The sequence below is a fragment of the Melozone crissalis genome, unplaced genomic scaffold, assembly GCF_028551555.1.
Source record: "Melozone crissalis strain CALT ecotype California unplaced genomic scaffold, PUWL_Pcris_2 ptg000027l_1, whole genome shotgun sequence".
NCBI classification, from domain to species: domain Eukaryota; kingdom Metazoa; phylum Chordata; class Aves; order Passeriformes; family Passerellidae; genus Melozone; species Melozone crissalis.
In genome coordinates this window covers 20221093-20237527 of record NW_026535805.1, presented here as the reverse complement: position 1 = coordinate 20237527, position 16435 = coordinate 20221093, and the positions used below count along the sequence as shown (strand labels likewise).

The 16435-nt window shown below is 34.0% G+C and overlaps 1 protein-coding gene across 4 annotated transcripts in view; it reads right to left on the bottom strand.

The window, feature by feature from the left end:
• Window positions 1-16435, bottom strand: part of PACRG (parkin coregulated) — a 211416-nt gene that overhangs the window by 158861 nt on the left and 36120 nt on the right. For all 4 annotated transcript variants that reach the window (XM_054279633.1, XM_054279632.1, XM_054279630.1 and 1 more), the window contains exon 3: window positions 5154-5288. In XM_054279633.1, the coding sequence (XP_054135608.1) occupies window positions 5154-5288 (135 nt within the window). The remainder of the gene's footprint in view (window positions 1-5153; window positions 5289-16435) is intronic.

Below are 16435 nucleotides of genomic sequence, written 5' to 3'. Positions count from 1 at the left end.
AAGGATGTGCATTCGTAATTCATGATGTTGAAGGCAGATCACTTTCTTTCAGCCCTGCAGTTAGTTTATATCACAAAGAAATAAATTTGCTACCACAGCTTATACTAGATGCTGAAAAAAAAATTAACTGTGTAGGAAAGAGCAAATGAAGAGCAACTAAAATGGCAGAAGTAATATCCTTAGTGAATACAGAGACTCTGGGAAAAACCCCCAAAAACAGAAATCATATTCATGTTGTCATTTTGCTTAAAAAGTTTGAGGTTTTGAATTTGGCTTTCATTTCTCTGAAATTGCTACAATTCTTTTGAAGAATAGAAGCTTTTTTTACTCCTGCATAATAACTTGCATAATTAACTCCACTCCCTAAAAATAATTTTTCAAACATTCTGATGACTTTCCATTTAATACAGAGACACTGCATTTCAAACACATACTTTATAATTCAGAAATAGTTCCTTGGTTTTATCAACTTTCTTAGTCAAAGTTTAATTGCATTCTGACCTTTTTTAATTTAGTATCGTATATTTAAAAATGGACATCCTTTTCAGACCTGAACTATGAGCTTTTATTATTCATAGCTTGGTATGAGATTGTGCAAAAGAATGTATTAATACATTTTGAAATAAAATTGGAATACACATAAGCTGGAAAAGAACTATGGGATCCCACAAAAGTAGTCAAAAGACTTATAAATATTTTATTATATTCTTTCGATATAAAGATCACTTTCTAATATTATCTAATTCTAAATTAACAACAATTTACATTCTCAAGTTTTATATTTAATACATATTAGAAATACTTTTTCAAACCACGCCATTATTATTCATTCTCTCTTAGTGGAAAAAATCAAATGCTTCCTATTTGGAAAGATCCTTGAACATTTGTTCAATAACTCAATAAAGGAGTTGTTTATTTCCAGATCTTAAAAACTACCTTACAAAAGAAATATAAACATTAAATATTTGCAGAAATTTTAAGGCATTGGTATATATACAGTTCTCTTTTTGATTACCAAGGAAGGATAAAAACAAATGCTTCAAAATAGATATTAAAATGTTACACTGAGCAGACGCTACTTACCAACGAATTTACTGACTGCTAGTACATCCCCTGAATAGGGATGAAAAATCTGGAATTAATTTTGAAATTATTTTATTAATTTAATTGCAATCAAAGCCAGAAATTTGTGTAGCGAGTTATGTCTTGTTTTCACAGACATAACTAACAAATTATAATCATTATCTATAATCACTTTATCACAATGACAAAATGACAACTTCTCTCCAGATTTGAAAACAAACATTAGGAACCCCAAAACAATCAATGTCATATTCTTTCAGAAATAAATGTGATTATATCCTGTAGAACCACATAATCTTGCTTTGGCATTATCAGAGGTTTTTTTTTTTTTTTTTTCCCCTCTGGAAAAAAAATTGGCATTCTTTAAAACCAGCTTCAATTTCCTGTTCTCGTCTATAATAAAACCAGCTTCAATGTCCTGTTCTTGTAAGTGTATATTATCTTTTTACATTTTTCTTCCATTAGGTTGAAACAGGCTTATTTAAACTTACAACAATAGTAAAACTTACCAGCCAGAATGACAGCATTACAGAAATATTCAAAGAGATGCCTGTCGACAAGTAGAGACTTAGTCTGAAAATTCACCAAGAGCACACATATTTCTAAAATTATCTAGTGGTTTGTTCCCTTTTTTTAAGAAAAGACACCAAGGTAAACACCATGATTTATCTGCACAGTTCAATTTTGTTTATGCTTAGGATTAATTTGGTGCAAGAATGCCTCTTTCTAAATTTAGCACATTTTGGAAACAATTAAGCTATATAACAACAGAAAAGCACTATTATTTCAGAATTAAATATTCAACACATACAGTTACTCAGAAACAGTTCCATACATTTCCTGAAGTTAAATTTATATTTCATCTAGGTCTACAACCACAGTTACACACAGCCAGCCCTTACAGCTAATTAATCATGGGCTTAAAATGATAGATATACAGAACTGTCACAATATCAACAGTCATTTGTGTAAATTTTTTGGCACATATTAACCAAATACAATTAATGTATATTAAAGCATTTCAGATTCTCCTGTTCTGTCTAAAAATTACTGTATTCTGTCCAAAGAATAACAGCATAATGAACAAGTGTTTGAAGTGCTAAAAAAATAAAAGTCTGACAATTACAGTTTTGATTCACTAATTATAAAAACATGCAAAGAAGCAAATAATTACAGCTGTGTATTTTGCAGGAAAGAACAAAATCCTGTAGTATTTTCCTTTCCTAGTAAAAAAAATCAGTTGAGACCCTCCTGCATTTTCTCTCACGCACCATTTGATAGACAAACCAACAAGACTAAAACCAACTACGATATACATTATAACTAAACAGAGCAAAAAACCTCTCTCAACATAAAACATGGATATTGGACAATTACAGCAGGACTAAAATATCATTGTTACCATTCATTTTTTCTTTTTATCCTTCCACTTGATCATGATTTGTGCAAATAAGTATACTTCAGCCAAGCTTTTATAGAACATTTGCCTTAACACATTTCGTAAGTAAAATATCTTTTCAATTGTTATGAATTTAGCAGTATTGAGTAAGATATATCACTAAAAGTTAACTTCTTTAATTAGATATACAATTAATGAACTGATGAAAATTAGCCATTAAATGTCTTTTGAGTAGTGCAACTCTGTCCTTATTATAACAAGTGAAAAATATAGACCTTACTTTATCTGTACCTTTAAGTATCACCTAATGATGAACAACATTCTCATCCTTTTGCAGCTCTGGGCAGCTTCTAAGACTTCAGAAGGTATCTAATGCAAAGTCTGAACTGGAAAACGCCAGTTTGCCTGTTTCATGTACTTAAACTGCACAGTAATCAATGACAGTTGCATGTCAAACTAAACAATAGTCTCAGATAACTCTATACCTCGGTGTTGTTGAGAGCCTGCCTGCCACAGAACTCACTCAGGATTGATTTGTGACTAAATTGAGTGGCACGGAATAAGGGAAATAAGGTTGACTCTGAACCTGCACTAATACAGGAATAGAATAGTCCAGTACTATGCTCCTTACTTGCATTAATGCTGAAGTTCTAATATTTTTTCTCAAAATACAGGATTAGCAGAAGAGCAAAAATAAGTCTTGCATGACATTTCAGTCCTACACTGCACAAGCTAAAAGCCAATGTTTTACTGAAGTAGGTGGGCAGTGGTAGGACCTGAAGTAGGTCTAGAAGACTGCAAATTGTGTTAAGAAAAAATACATGCTGAATCTTTGACTAGAGACTCTGCTGTTGGGACTGTCCAAGGCAGTATGATTTCAAACAATTAAAACTGCCAGATATAGAAATCAAACACTTTAGCATGCATCTGTGGTTGGAAGGCTTGCAGGTAAGTTAGCAAGCTGAAGTGACCCATAAGGATCATCAAATACAACTCCTTTCTCCTCACAGGACTACATAAATCTAAATCATATGACTAAGAACTTTGTCCAGAAACTAACAAGCACTTCCCTGGGGAATCTGTTCCAGTGATCAACCACCCTCTCAATGAAAAACCTTTTCCTAATGTCCCATCTGAACTTCTTATGCAGCTCCATTTAATTTCCTGATGTCCTAAGTCAACTAAGCAGTCACTAGCATCATCTAGTGGAATGCCAGTCCAGCAGTATTTCTGTACCTCTCAGTTTGATTTTGAGAAATTAGAAATTAAAAAGCCTCAAGATGAAAATTAAATTCTGCAGATTTTTTTGCAGTTATTTGAAAATCACCTCTGGGTTCTTACCTGGTGATGATCAGAGTGCAGGCTTAAGTTGTAAGCCTGTGAGTTCTAGTCCAACAAGGGAATTTCTAGTGTTGCCTGAAGCCCAACTGCACTGGAATCTCACCTCAATTGTGGGTAAAGTATTTTGGGACTGAGATTCCCTTTGCTGCAAGAACTATTAATTATTCTTTGTGCTGATTCAAAACCTCTGTAGGCAACAAAAAAGTAGCACAAATCTTTCTTCTGTATTTCAATAAGCAAAAGAGCTACCTTAAAAATTTAGTTACTATCAAATATCGTACTGCTTACCACACTACAGAGCCAACCCTGTTTGCTTCGTTAGAAGCAGAATCAATTATAAGATTGCAAAATTCCTCCTTTTAGCGATGACTTAACATAGCTTTACATTTAATTTGGTATCATATTTTTGACATGAAAAATTATAAACATTTTACAAATCTGACACATTTTGTTCATGCATAGCATGTTCATTTTCTGTAACTAACATGGCTTCCAGCAAAATCTTTTTCTAGTCCAATAAATGAGACAAAAAATAAAGTAATTCACAATAACCAAAATAATTAAATAGTAGGAAGAGGTTAAAGAGCAGCATTCATTTTTAAAATTAAATTTAAAAGTCTGCAGTAGTTACTTAGAAGATTGGCAAGTTTTACAAATAACGTCACCAAGTATTTTAGAGAGAAACACAGCCGCATTAGAATAGAGTCATTAGGCAATACATTTATTTTGAAGCCAATTAACCTTTTGTCAGAGAAATGTCGGAGCTGTAATGGTTTCAGCAGTGGAGGTCAGCCTGTAACAGAGGCACGTATGACAGAGATTTCACTGTCTGACATATGCTGGAGACTCAGAGTACGGCCGTGGAATGCGAATCTGCCTTCGTTTGTATTCTGCTCTGCATTTTCAGGGAGCAGACCATCTTGACCTATCCATTTAGGTAATTAAAGCTTCTATTTGGAAGTGTCCTGCAGGAAGGTGAAATCTGGGGAGATAAATGGCTGCTGCTCACTGTATCCAGCCACTTCCATCATTTGATGGACTGCCTGAAACAGGCTGCATTGCCAAGTCCTCATAAAAATAGAGATGAATTGGGCAGGAGACAATTCTCTAAGGCAAAGCAACTCTGTCATCTTCCTTTTCGCAGCATATAATTTAATTGTTAGCCAAGGCAGACAGCTGACTCAGGGGCCTTTCTCTAATGACTTTCCCACCATCTTCCACTTGCTAAGAAATTATTTCAGTGTATTTACTTGCAAGCTAACTTTGTTGGACAATGAGAGATGTCACTTCAATAAGCTCAGCTGGTTGTCACAGCTGTGCCAGGACTTACCTTCCAGGCGATTTTGTTTCCTCCACACTCATGCTGAACAGCAATTGGAAAGTCTCCTCTCTCATAAAACTTGCGAAAAGCTGTGTGTTTTGCTGGTCTTTCTTTTACTGATCCTGCAGGTGGGGGCCCTCTTACCTTAAAAAGAAAAAAAACAAAAAAACCCTCCACAGTTTAGTGGTAACATATTTCTAGAAAAAGTCTAAAGCCTAGCTTAAAATATATATAAAAGAAGAATAATAGTGATCTCCCAAATTATAGTTCACTTTCTTCTTTACATGCTAAACTTCACTTCTTTGAAATACACTTTGGTAATGATTGACAGGTTTTGTTAACTGCTTTTTTTTTTTTTGCCACTTTCAGATTATCCCATAAAACCTGGCTATATTTTAAAGTAGATCTTTCTATTATCACATTTTTCAGCAAAACCAAAACATCAAGAAGGTAGTGACATTAACAGCAGAAATTGTAGGGAAATGAAGTATTTATCCTTTTTCTGTTTCTTTCTAGAAGTAATTTGACTTGATTTCCAACTAATATTACTGTTTACACCTTCCACTGTCTTTTGCTAGTCATTAGGTAACGAGATTAGGAAATCTCTCTTAGCATATCCCTTCCCTAAATGCTATGGATTTGGTTTTCAGATGACTTCCAGTCCTTCAGTATTGATGGCTGAAGCACTGGAAAGAATGAAGGTCTTTTGCTCAGACCTCTCTCGTCTGCCTGTGAGGAAATTTGTTTTAGCTCCACTTAGTTCCTTATCTGAGCTATTGCTGGTTTAGCATACAGCATAGTCTGAACGACAGTCCAATTCCAAAATGCTCATGCTGGAACCTTTTTCTCAAACATAGTAGTAACAGCAACTAACAATTGGCACTGTGATAACAGAATTTCAAGTACTTAAAAGAAATCTATTGTTTAAGCTAATTAACAAAGCTAATCTCAAATGCTAAGAGAGTCTAAGAGAGCTAAGCTAATCTCAAATGCCCTTGACAACTGATTCTTCACTGTGAAACTCCATTGCTGTACATCTAGAATAAGAACTTCCTACAATTCTCTGCATGTTTCTTTTTTTAAAAATGCTAAAATGTGTCATTTTCAAAAAAAAAAAAAAAAAAAAAGGAGAAGAGCTTCAATGATCATAAACCATAGCCAGTATTTGGTATTCTATTTTTATTCAGTGACCCTTACATTAGTTTCTAGCAGGCATCCAGCTTTCCAGTGAACAGAATGTAAATTTGTAACATCCTCTTTTTCATTTGGGCTATTCTGTAATTTATCTCTGCTAACTATAGATCTAAATTTGACTTGGCACCTTTTTTCCCCAAAGTGTTTTCACATAATTTTCCACTGGCCTAGGTAGAGGAGTCCACTATTGATATGCCTGCACTGTACTTTTCCAAAAATTGCTTCAACTAGGGCTACCAAACTGTGACCTTCTGTTGCATATTGCAGCCGCGATAGACCACAACCAGTGAAAACAAATTTGATATGCACAGCTGTAACCTTGTTTAGTAACCACATCTGCAGCAGTTGAGAGTAATACTCAAAGAAAATAATTTCTAACCAATGTAAAGAAACCTCCACTTGCTGTTCTGCAGAGGAACAATTTGTTCTATGCCACCAACCTAAGTACTTTCACTTGGTTTTTTGTGGGGTTTTTTGCTTGTGTGTTTTGGGGTTTTTTTTTGTTTGGTTTTTTTTTTGTTGTTGTTGTTTGGATTTTTTTCCCTTTTCTCATTTGAGGCAAGTCTCAAAGTCTTTGAGGCCACTGGAAAAGCACTTCTGGTTTTTTGTATATTATTCACAAACAGGTCTTTCATACATCCTTTAAAACATTATTTTCTGCACAGTATCAGAGGTCACTGTTAGATTTTATCTTAAATTATTGATAAAGAGTATGTTGTCTTGATTGCGTGAGATACAATCTGAATTCTTTCTAGCAGACTACCATAATTAGAGATACCTAAAGCAATCTTAAATTACATCTTTTCTGATACCAGACATTCTCTTCTTCCCAACTCATGTCAGTAAATTTGATATGAGCCTTTTCCTACTGCACTTCACAAATTTTCTAGAAAATATGTTTACATTTATTAAACTTCTACCTATTCTTTATCCAGGAACAAAGACACTAGAAGGACTAAAGGTATGTTGGTATCAAACCCCTTTGTTGTGCATTGTCCGTACATGAAGGTTTAGAAGCTCCCTCTTAACCTGCTCTGATCTGCCATCTCAAAAAAAGGCAGTGGTAGAATTAGAAAAGGTCCAGAAGAGGATGATGACTGAAGGTAAGTAACAGAATAAAGTGAGAAAATTATTACTATGGAAGAATAAAATAAAGAACTATAAAATCATGACATTATGGAGAAGGTGATAACGGCAGATTTTCCACTATCTCCTCCAGTAAAAGGATGGGACATCAAAATAACATCTAGTCAGTAAGAAGTTTGGAACAAACAGAAGTATTTATGTATTCATGCAGAAAAGAGTGGATTTATGGAACTCCTGGCCAAAAGTCAGCGTTGAAAATACTAAAAGTTTCTGTACATTCAAGCTGTGATTGGAAAAGTTGATGAAAAAGGAATCCTTTCAAGTTGACTAAATCCTTATTATCAGGAATCATAAATACAGTGAGTATTATTTTTCATGTGATAGTGTCTGTTTGGTAGATCTCTCAGCCTTACATTTAGTCTCATGGTGACATCACATTGGCATCTTATAGTTATCCATTGATTAACTGCCACAGCAAGTATTTTTTTCAGATGATGAGCTCAATGTTATTAATATAGTTTCTTGCCATTAGTTTTAAGTACATTATGCTGTACTTTTTACTATAATATTTAATTACATTTCTATTACATCAGTTCTCAAAGGCTTCCACTTGTATCTGTCACGCCATGATTTTCATCTCTTTTAATAACAACCCCAAACATTGTGTCAACTGTAAATTTCATTATGCAATCCTGATTTTTTCAATGAAAAAAATTAAATAACCATTCCTAAAACCAAATATTAAGAAGTTCCATTAATAAATTTCATCTATTATCATATCTCTCATTTCAATATTACATGCCATTATTGTCTGCACTTGAATATGGACTTTTTTACCCTCCAAACTCCTCTTGCACTGTACAACTACCCAAGTACTGTGTACAGCTGGAGACGTAGCAGTGTACCAAATACTTGAAAATAGTGTCAACAGAGAGAGCTGTTGTTTTTCCCCTTTGTCTTAAAGATGCTTTTCTTGTCAGATTGGTCTGCAATAGATACAGAAACCTCTAAATACCTGGAAGAGCAACTGACTTCAAAGCAATGAAATGATCAAGACAGAAATGAGCCTAACATCTATCTAGAACAAAGAACTATTAGCAATCAGGAAGACAGTGGAACTCTCCCTGCATTGAAGATACAGTCATGTTGCATGACTCAAGAGTACTATTGTGCTCTCCTTTATTTAATGAAGACAACTTGTTTCATTTGTATCTGACAAAACCTAGCTTATGAGACCTTTGCTAGAGTGGCTGCCCTGAGCCACTACTGCTCACCTTTTGCAAACAGTTTCTTTTCCTTCCATCCTTCATTACTAGGGAGACCACCATGGAGCACTATTCTCTAATGCAAACACTGCTTTGGGTCATTCTAGCTGTGCACAATATGCCTGAGGAAAAGTTTATATACATGATTTCCTCTTCCACTTTTTTGCAATTCCTGATCTAAGCCTGGATCACATGATCCCTATTGGCCTCTTTCAGCTGAGGCTTCTCAGTGATTTTATGTAGCTAAGTGAAATACACAAAAACCAATCAGACAATGCTTTTCTTTGGTATAATGAGTTCTGCCTTCTTACATTTTATATTGTTATAATTACTGATAAAAAGGTCATTCTGAAAGTATTCCATTTATTAGAAAAACAGTAACAAATACTATCTTCTTCAAGTTAATAAAAATGTTTCATTGCAATATAGTGAGAAAGATTAAGATTAGAGTTCCAGTTAATTAAAGGCTAATATTCATGATGGCAAAGTATATGAAGCAATAAACAGATTCTGAGGTTCGTTAAATGCCAAAGAGAAGTTGAAGGGTTTGATAATTGCAAAACTAATTTATTGTAATTCTATGCCATTGAACTATGTGACAAGATAAAAGATGCAAGTCATTAAGCAAAAAAGAGAGAAAGACCATATTTCCTTCATTGATTCATGGACATTGAAAGCCATTCTACCAGGTTGCAGTCTTAAACTTTTCAGCTATGGCACAGTAGTACAATGACTAAGAAAAATTATTTTAAACCAGGTTTAAATAGTGATTAATATTTGAAGATTGAATTTTGTTCATTTTCTGAGTGTCAAACTGCATGCACACATGTCCTAAACACGTCTGTTTAGGACAACTGGCCATTTTTGTGAAAACTAAGACTAGTTTCATGAGCAGTTTAAGCGAAACAAAAACTAGACTGAGATCCTACTGTTCTTACATAACAATTCATGTCTTGTATATAAAAAAAGGACAAGTGATGCAATCAAATACAGTAAGATTTTTCTTATTAACCCAGACTAATGCATTTAGAAGAAAGAAATTATTACCACTTCTTGTCTGCCAAGATTCTTACAGGAAAATTGGAATTTATCCCTAGCATTTTATATTTTCTCCTCACAAAAATATTTCATTAAATTTATTTTTGAAGCTACAGGAATCAAAAATTATATGACCACTCAAACTGTCTTACCTAAAAAAGACTTCCTTGAAAATATATGCTATTTTATCACCTTGAAGAATGAAATTTTCAAAATAAAACCATAAACTCCCATTCTTTGTATTCAAATGAAAAAAAATTATGTGTACAAAATTGCACTGTAATCACAGAATAGAATTTACTAATGTCTTCTGTCTCAGGGGGATGTAAAGGTGACGGCATTAAGGAAATGTTTGTGTAACCACTGACAAGCTCTGTCTCATCCTCCCCTTATACTGGTGTTAAACTTTGCTAATGCAGCATAGTTCAACTGGCAATCCACTTACTTCATCATGGGAGAGATCAGCATTCATTTCCTTGTGTACTGGTGCCAGAAGCTGTGGCCAAATCCTAACGTCAATGTCAAGCAAAATGCAATATCTATGAAATAAGTCCAACTATGCAATGAAGAATACTCAAGCTATCAGGAGTATTCAAAAATAAAGACCAAATAACATACCTAGCACTATTCAGGGCCATGTTGACACCCAAAACTTTACTAGAACTGTCAACCACAGGGTCTTCATTGTCGTAGTGTGATAAAGCTCTTATCTTGGCTGGACAGGCGCTGACACAACACAGCCTAGGTACAACTCATGCCCAATGAACAGGCGGAGGTGCAAAAGCTATGAACCACAGTTTGTGCTTTTGGTGTCAGCCCACACAAAAGTACCTTACATGTTTCTACATTTGTAACACAGACAATCCCATCATCAAAGCAATCTCATCAATAACCAATCAACATTTTGGCAGTTACCTAGCAACACAACAGAACAATAGGATGATAATAGTTTTTGGTGACATCCACAGAGTTTTGAATAAACAGAGTAGCAGTACTAAAGATTTGGAAACACTAATCTTAGCAAGTGTTAACAATCAGAACCTCATCTAGGCAACCCCAAGAGTGTCTGCTCTGACTGGTAATAAGCAGCAAAGCCTGTCCTGCTCTTCTTAATTTACTGATCCTAATTTGATTAAACTGACTTAGGTGGTTAATACATTCTGCAATCATGTTTTGATTTTGTTATGCAGTCATACCAAAAATTGAATGAGAAACTTCAAATGACAGGAGAGGCACAGTAAGATGTCCCAGTAGGTACTGCTGAGTTCCACATTAATTCTTTTTATTTAATATCAATATCACAAGCATTCAATATCAAAAGAACACGATCATTCAACATGTATCAGATAAAAGCTTTTTCTATCCAAAAAGAAACAGGGAGATAGTTCTTCAAATGTGCCACTCTTGATATGCTTTAAATGGTGCCACATCTAATGCTTAGAAGCTGCTTCTGGGGCTATTCCACAAATCTGGACAACAGATCAAAGCCCATCTCATAACTTCAAAAGTCAAGTTGAAAAAAATCAATTCTACGACCCCCAAATGAAAATACTGATAGGTCAGCAAACATTACAAATGCTTCCAAAGCACTACCACTTGAAAGAAAAATTAGGCACGTGATTTTGTACAGAGATACTATATCTCCTTATTGCCTTGAGACACTACAGACTGTAAGACATAAGCTGCATGCAGAATTACTCTATTTTACCACCTCAAGAAATGTTATTTTTGATTGGGGAAGAGATAAACTGTTTCAATAAGACAGATGTGCCTATGTTATAAACTGCTCTACAGCACTTTGTACTTGGAAGTTCCTTCATCTCTTATTCTCTACTGGAATATAATGTAATTATTTAATATAAATTTCTCTCCTGATGTTTGCCAAGCAATTTCCCTTGATGCAAAGGGAGAAGAGTGACAACTGCTAATATATTCCTCTCCTAATATATTTCTTTCCTTCCAGTCCAGATGAATATAGTTTTGCTCTGTTAGTTTCACAAAGCTTTCCAGTGCATCAATTGCACTTAATCTGGCAGCCTTCTAAATTTTTCCTGATAGCTATTTTAATGTAGGGCAGGTTCTTTTACTTTCAGTGCTACTGTTGCTCATAAGGTATTTATTAACCTGCAAAGATATCTATCCTTTTTGCAGGGACAACTGATCAATTGATTTCTTTGACGTTAAGTTCAAACCATTCCCTCACAGGAAGAATGCTAGTAGGAAACAAATAGTTTTTAATTCCTATTCTATGCAGTTGAAAACATTTTAACAATCTCCACTTATCTGCTTGGCATATAGGTAAAAAAAAAAACCTCCCAAGAAGAGTTAAATTTTCCTTGGTGAAAGAGTCAATTTTGTCTCATAAGAAGTCAAATTTGTAGGATGCAAGTGAAAGGGGCTCTCACAGAATATTTCTTCACAGATACTGATGATAGCTGGGTTGTAACTTTGAAGGGAAAAATGTATCTTTCAAAAGTCACAATGCTCTTACTTTCATAATTTTGTTATTTTAAATGTTTTTCATATTGGCAAATGCAGGATTAATCACTTTTTGTAGTAACTGATATTCCCCAAATATTTTGTGTCAATCTCCCTAACTACTTTTAGGAATGAATAATTATATATCAGGTAAAGGTGTTGCAAACAGTCTAGGTAATGATAAAGTTTTATTCTATTGATGTTAATAATTCCAGAAGAGTTGGAAGTTATACCGTTATTGAAGTATACTAAATCTGCATGGAAATATATTAATCTGGACCAGAATATATGAAACATTTAAAAAACCCAAACATTTTACTCTGTAAGATCCTATTACCATTTCTATTTATTGACTATATCTGTTCCTCATACTGAAGCTCTTATGCAGCATCTTTAATCCATACAGCATTGTTACTGTAGACTAAATCAATCTGCTGCATTTCCAGGGCAATGAGGATTCTGTGGTCTCTTTGAGGTCTGGAAGATACAGGGGACTATTTTGTTATGTTAAAAAAAACCCCTTACATAAAGTTATCATCTTCATACTTTTTAGCTTGGCAATCATACGCTGACATTTGTTAATCATCAGTGACAAGTTAGAAATAAACTGTCCAGTGTCATGTCCTAAGCTTTTATTTCAGAATTGTTCAATTTATGTATACTATGACTTAAGAAGTGGCTTAAATTCAATTTAATTGCTTTTTTTCTTAAGACCTTTTCTGAAGCCCTGCCCCCTCTTTTTCTTTCCTGAAACTGCTTCAGAAGTATCACAAAGTAATGTACTGTGAATTTTACCATGATTCTTTAATAGACTGTTTGCGAAGAAGTTGATAATAACTCTTTGGAAATCATAATGTCTCAGGTGTATAGTGAAGTACAGCTAGATTAACTCTTGTTAAATGTCAAAGCCTGCCCCATTTTTAAAAATCTTACTATTGTTTTTTGTGCTCCATTTTTTCTGTCATGCTGCCAAAAATGCCTTAAAATATTACAAATCCCACTCTTTTCAGTAAGCTGATTAGACTGGAGAGTACTGACAGGGGTTTTGGGGCTTTTTTTCTTTTTTTTTCCATTTTGCAAAGGATTCTGAGACACAGATTCCTTTTAGCATTGTGATCATTCAGAGCCATGGGCTGTCCAACTGCTTCAGCCATAATTTCCTCAGTTTCTTTCCACATAAGATAATTAGATCTTAAAATGTCACTTCAGCAGCTTTGCTGCTAGCCTTCTTGTCCTACATATTTATGTGATTAGAGATTCAGCTAGGCATCATTTTCTTTCATTATTGCATACATCTTTTACTCCAATTAGACTTGAAATAATACAGAAGATAGACCTAAGTTTTTCTATGGTTCACAGGAATAGTCTCAGGAATATTTTTTTGCACAGGAAGGCATATTTTATCTAGCTAGTCAAAATATGGTATTTAAAAGTTTGAGAGCTCATTCCATTCTTTACACTCAAAGTATCCCCACAGCAGATGCAAAGCTTTTTTCTTCCTCTGCCAGAAAATATGACCATCTACCTATTTTCTTTTCCTCATCATGATTATTTCCTTTCCTCTGCTTATACTCCTCATAATCTCCAAAGCTGACTGCTCGGGTACTAGCAGGAGCAGAATTCCATCCTTGCCCAGTTTTGAGCTTAGCAGGAAGCATGAAGATTTTCTTGGGTGAAACTCAAAGTTCAGAAACAGGGCACCTTCAGCATATATTATTAGCAAAGTAGACTTCACCTTAACTACCTAGACAGTGATCATATAAAACTTAATGAAAATTTCAATTTCTTGGTGATTTGAAGATTCTAAAAAATTAATAAGGATCATTTTTACTTAGAAGAAACTGAAAAGTAGCCATAATGTGCAGAATAAAAATTATTCTTTTAGACGTTATGCCGTTTCTCAGTCAAATTATGTCTAATTCATCCAATTTTCTTGTGTTGTAACCTACACATTCATACTCAATTCAGTTTAAACTGACACCACTAATTTACAGTGTACAGACTCCTTACAGAAGTGGTGTGGTAGAAAAAAAGAGAATGCCTTATCCATGGGACTTAAATATATTGGGATGCTATTTCCTAGCACATTCTGATGCAGTTCTACTCAGTATATATGGTATTCTGAGCAGGGATTGGAATGAAGCTATCTAGTTTCAATAGGACTACACTAATCAATTTATTTAAATCTTATTTCTGATATGTGGTTCTAGAACCCTTGAAAGCATTGTTTTAGTTGAAACCATATCCCAAACGCACATATTTCAGTGCTATAACTGAAAAAATCTAAGATTTTCCTAGTAAAGATGAGTGTCTTGACCTCCACAGTATGAAATAGGACACCAGTTATTGAGAAATGTATTTCTGAAGTTTATCAAAGAAATAAAAAATTTAAAAGTCAAAATAAATTAAGGTGGAACTATGATGAAACTGCACTACATAGCATCTAGGAAAGGGCATTAATAATAAAACTATTAATAAAACTCCCAAATGAAAATTTGTATCAATATTGTACAGGTACATTGAAGTGAAATATTACTGTCTTCATACATTAATCAAAAGTAATTGTTCTAAAAACCTCGCAACTATGGCCATTAAGAGTTGAAAAGTATACATTATAGCTTAGAGTGATAAATTGGTTACTTACTAATGTTGATAATTAGCAATAGGAAACTTTCACTGGACATTTTTTATTTATTGACTACTAGCTCCTTAAGGAGGACTAGAGTGCATCAGAAAACCTAGTTCTGTGAGCAACAACTGGTACAAACACACAGAACAATGTAACCCAGAAAAAAAATATTTTTTGATTTTCACTGAACTTCTTGGAAAATAGGCAGAGTCTCAAGGAATCATATTCTTTGTATGCTTAATATAATTTCCATTATAATTACACTATAATTACAGAATCATTATCACCACTTTGTAAGGACAATATAAAAAAGATGGTATATTGATAGATTTAAACATCCCCAACCAGACAAGAACAAGTACACAAAATACGCAAAACATATAATTTATAGTAAATTTGGATATAATGAGGCAATAAGAAACAGTCAGCTGTGTTAGCTAACATATAAATGTGATGCCAAACATACCCAAGGGGAATCCTCTGGTTATGGGGAAAAGGTCATCAACAAAATGTCACATTCCTCCTATCAAAAAAGCTGGGATGATGATCTGTGTCTTCCAAGGAGCAATAGCACCACTGATTTCAGAACCCAGACATGCATTAGAAGGGTGAGCACAACATCAGCTTAAGGCACGTATACTACAAAGCTTGTGTGTATAAATTTCAATAGTTTCGCTATTGGGCATAAGCAACAATAATTCCATAATTTGACTCTAATGTATAACTATCTTCTTATCTAGACCAATTTTTTTTTTATCGGACTGCTATGACTTTAATTAAATGAATCACAAATTCCTGGTTTCACACACAGTATCTTTCTATAGCTCAAAGAAATTGCATGTGCTGGTGCATATGCAACTTTGCCCTGGAGGCTTTGCTATAAAATCTCAGTGCAGCAAGTGATGGAGAATGCAGGTGACCTAGGCTGTAATTCAGATTAAACATCATTTATTTATTGTGCTATTAGATGCAATCCTTCTTTATAAAGCTTTTTTTTTTAAAGAGTTTTAAGTACTTTATTATTCAAATTTACATTTTGCCAGAAAGTTCAGACTCTCTTTTCCTGAGACATATTTGGACTATCAATTGCTTCAATTGTTTGTTTGGGGCTTCATTTCCTAACACAGGTACTTATGTCTACTCTAATTCTGTATATCCTTGTAGCCTCTCAGAACAGCATCTCTTAGATAATTAATTTTAAACTCTCAGTTTGAAATTCAAGACAGAAATAATTCTTTAAAGACCATGCCAATTAAAGTAAAAACATTTCTGTTGTTCTAATCATAAAGGAAAATATTTTTAAAGAAATCAACCAGTAGTTAGGAAAAACAAAATTCCAGAAGAAGTTTCAATTTTCAGTATCACAAAGCATAATTCAATTGGAACGTAGTAGACTCTTGAGGTAAGATAGAAAAGACAGAAGAAATACAGTTAACATAATCTAGTTGTAAGATGGAGTTAAGGGAAAAGGAGGTAGCTTTTTAAGTGCCAGAACAGAAATATGAATAATTTTACTCCACATAAGTTGCAAGAGAATCAATCAAAAAAACCATAAGAGCTTCTCAGAAAGCAGCTCTTCCCATGAACATAGACAAACAAGG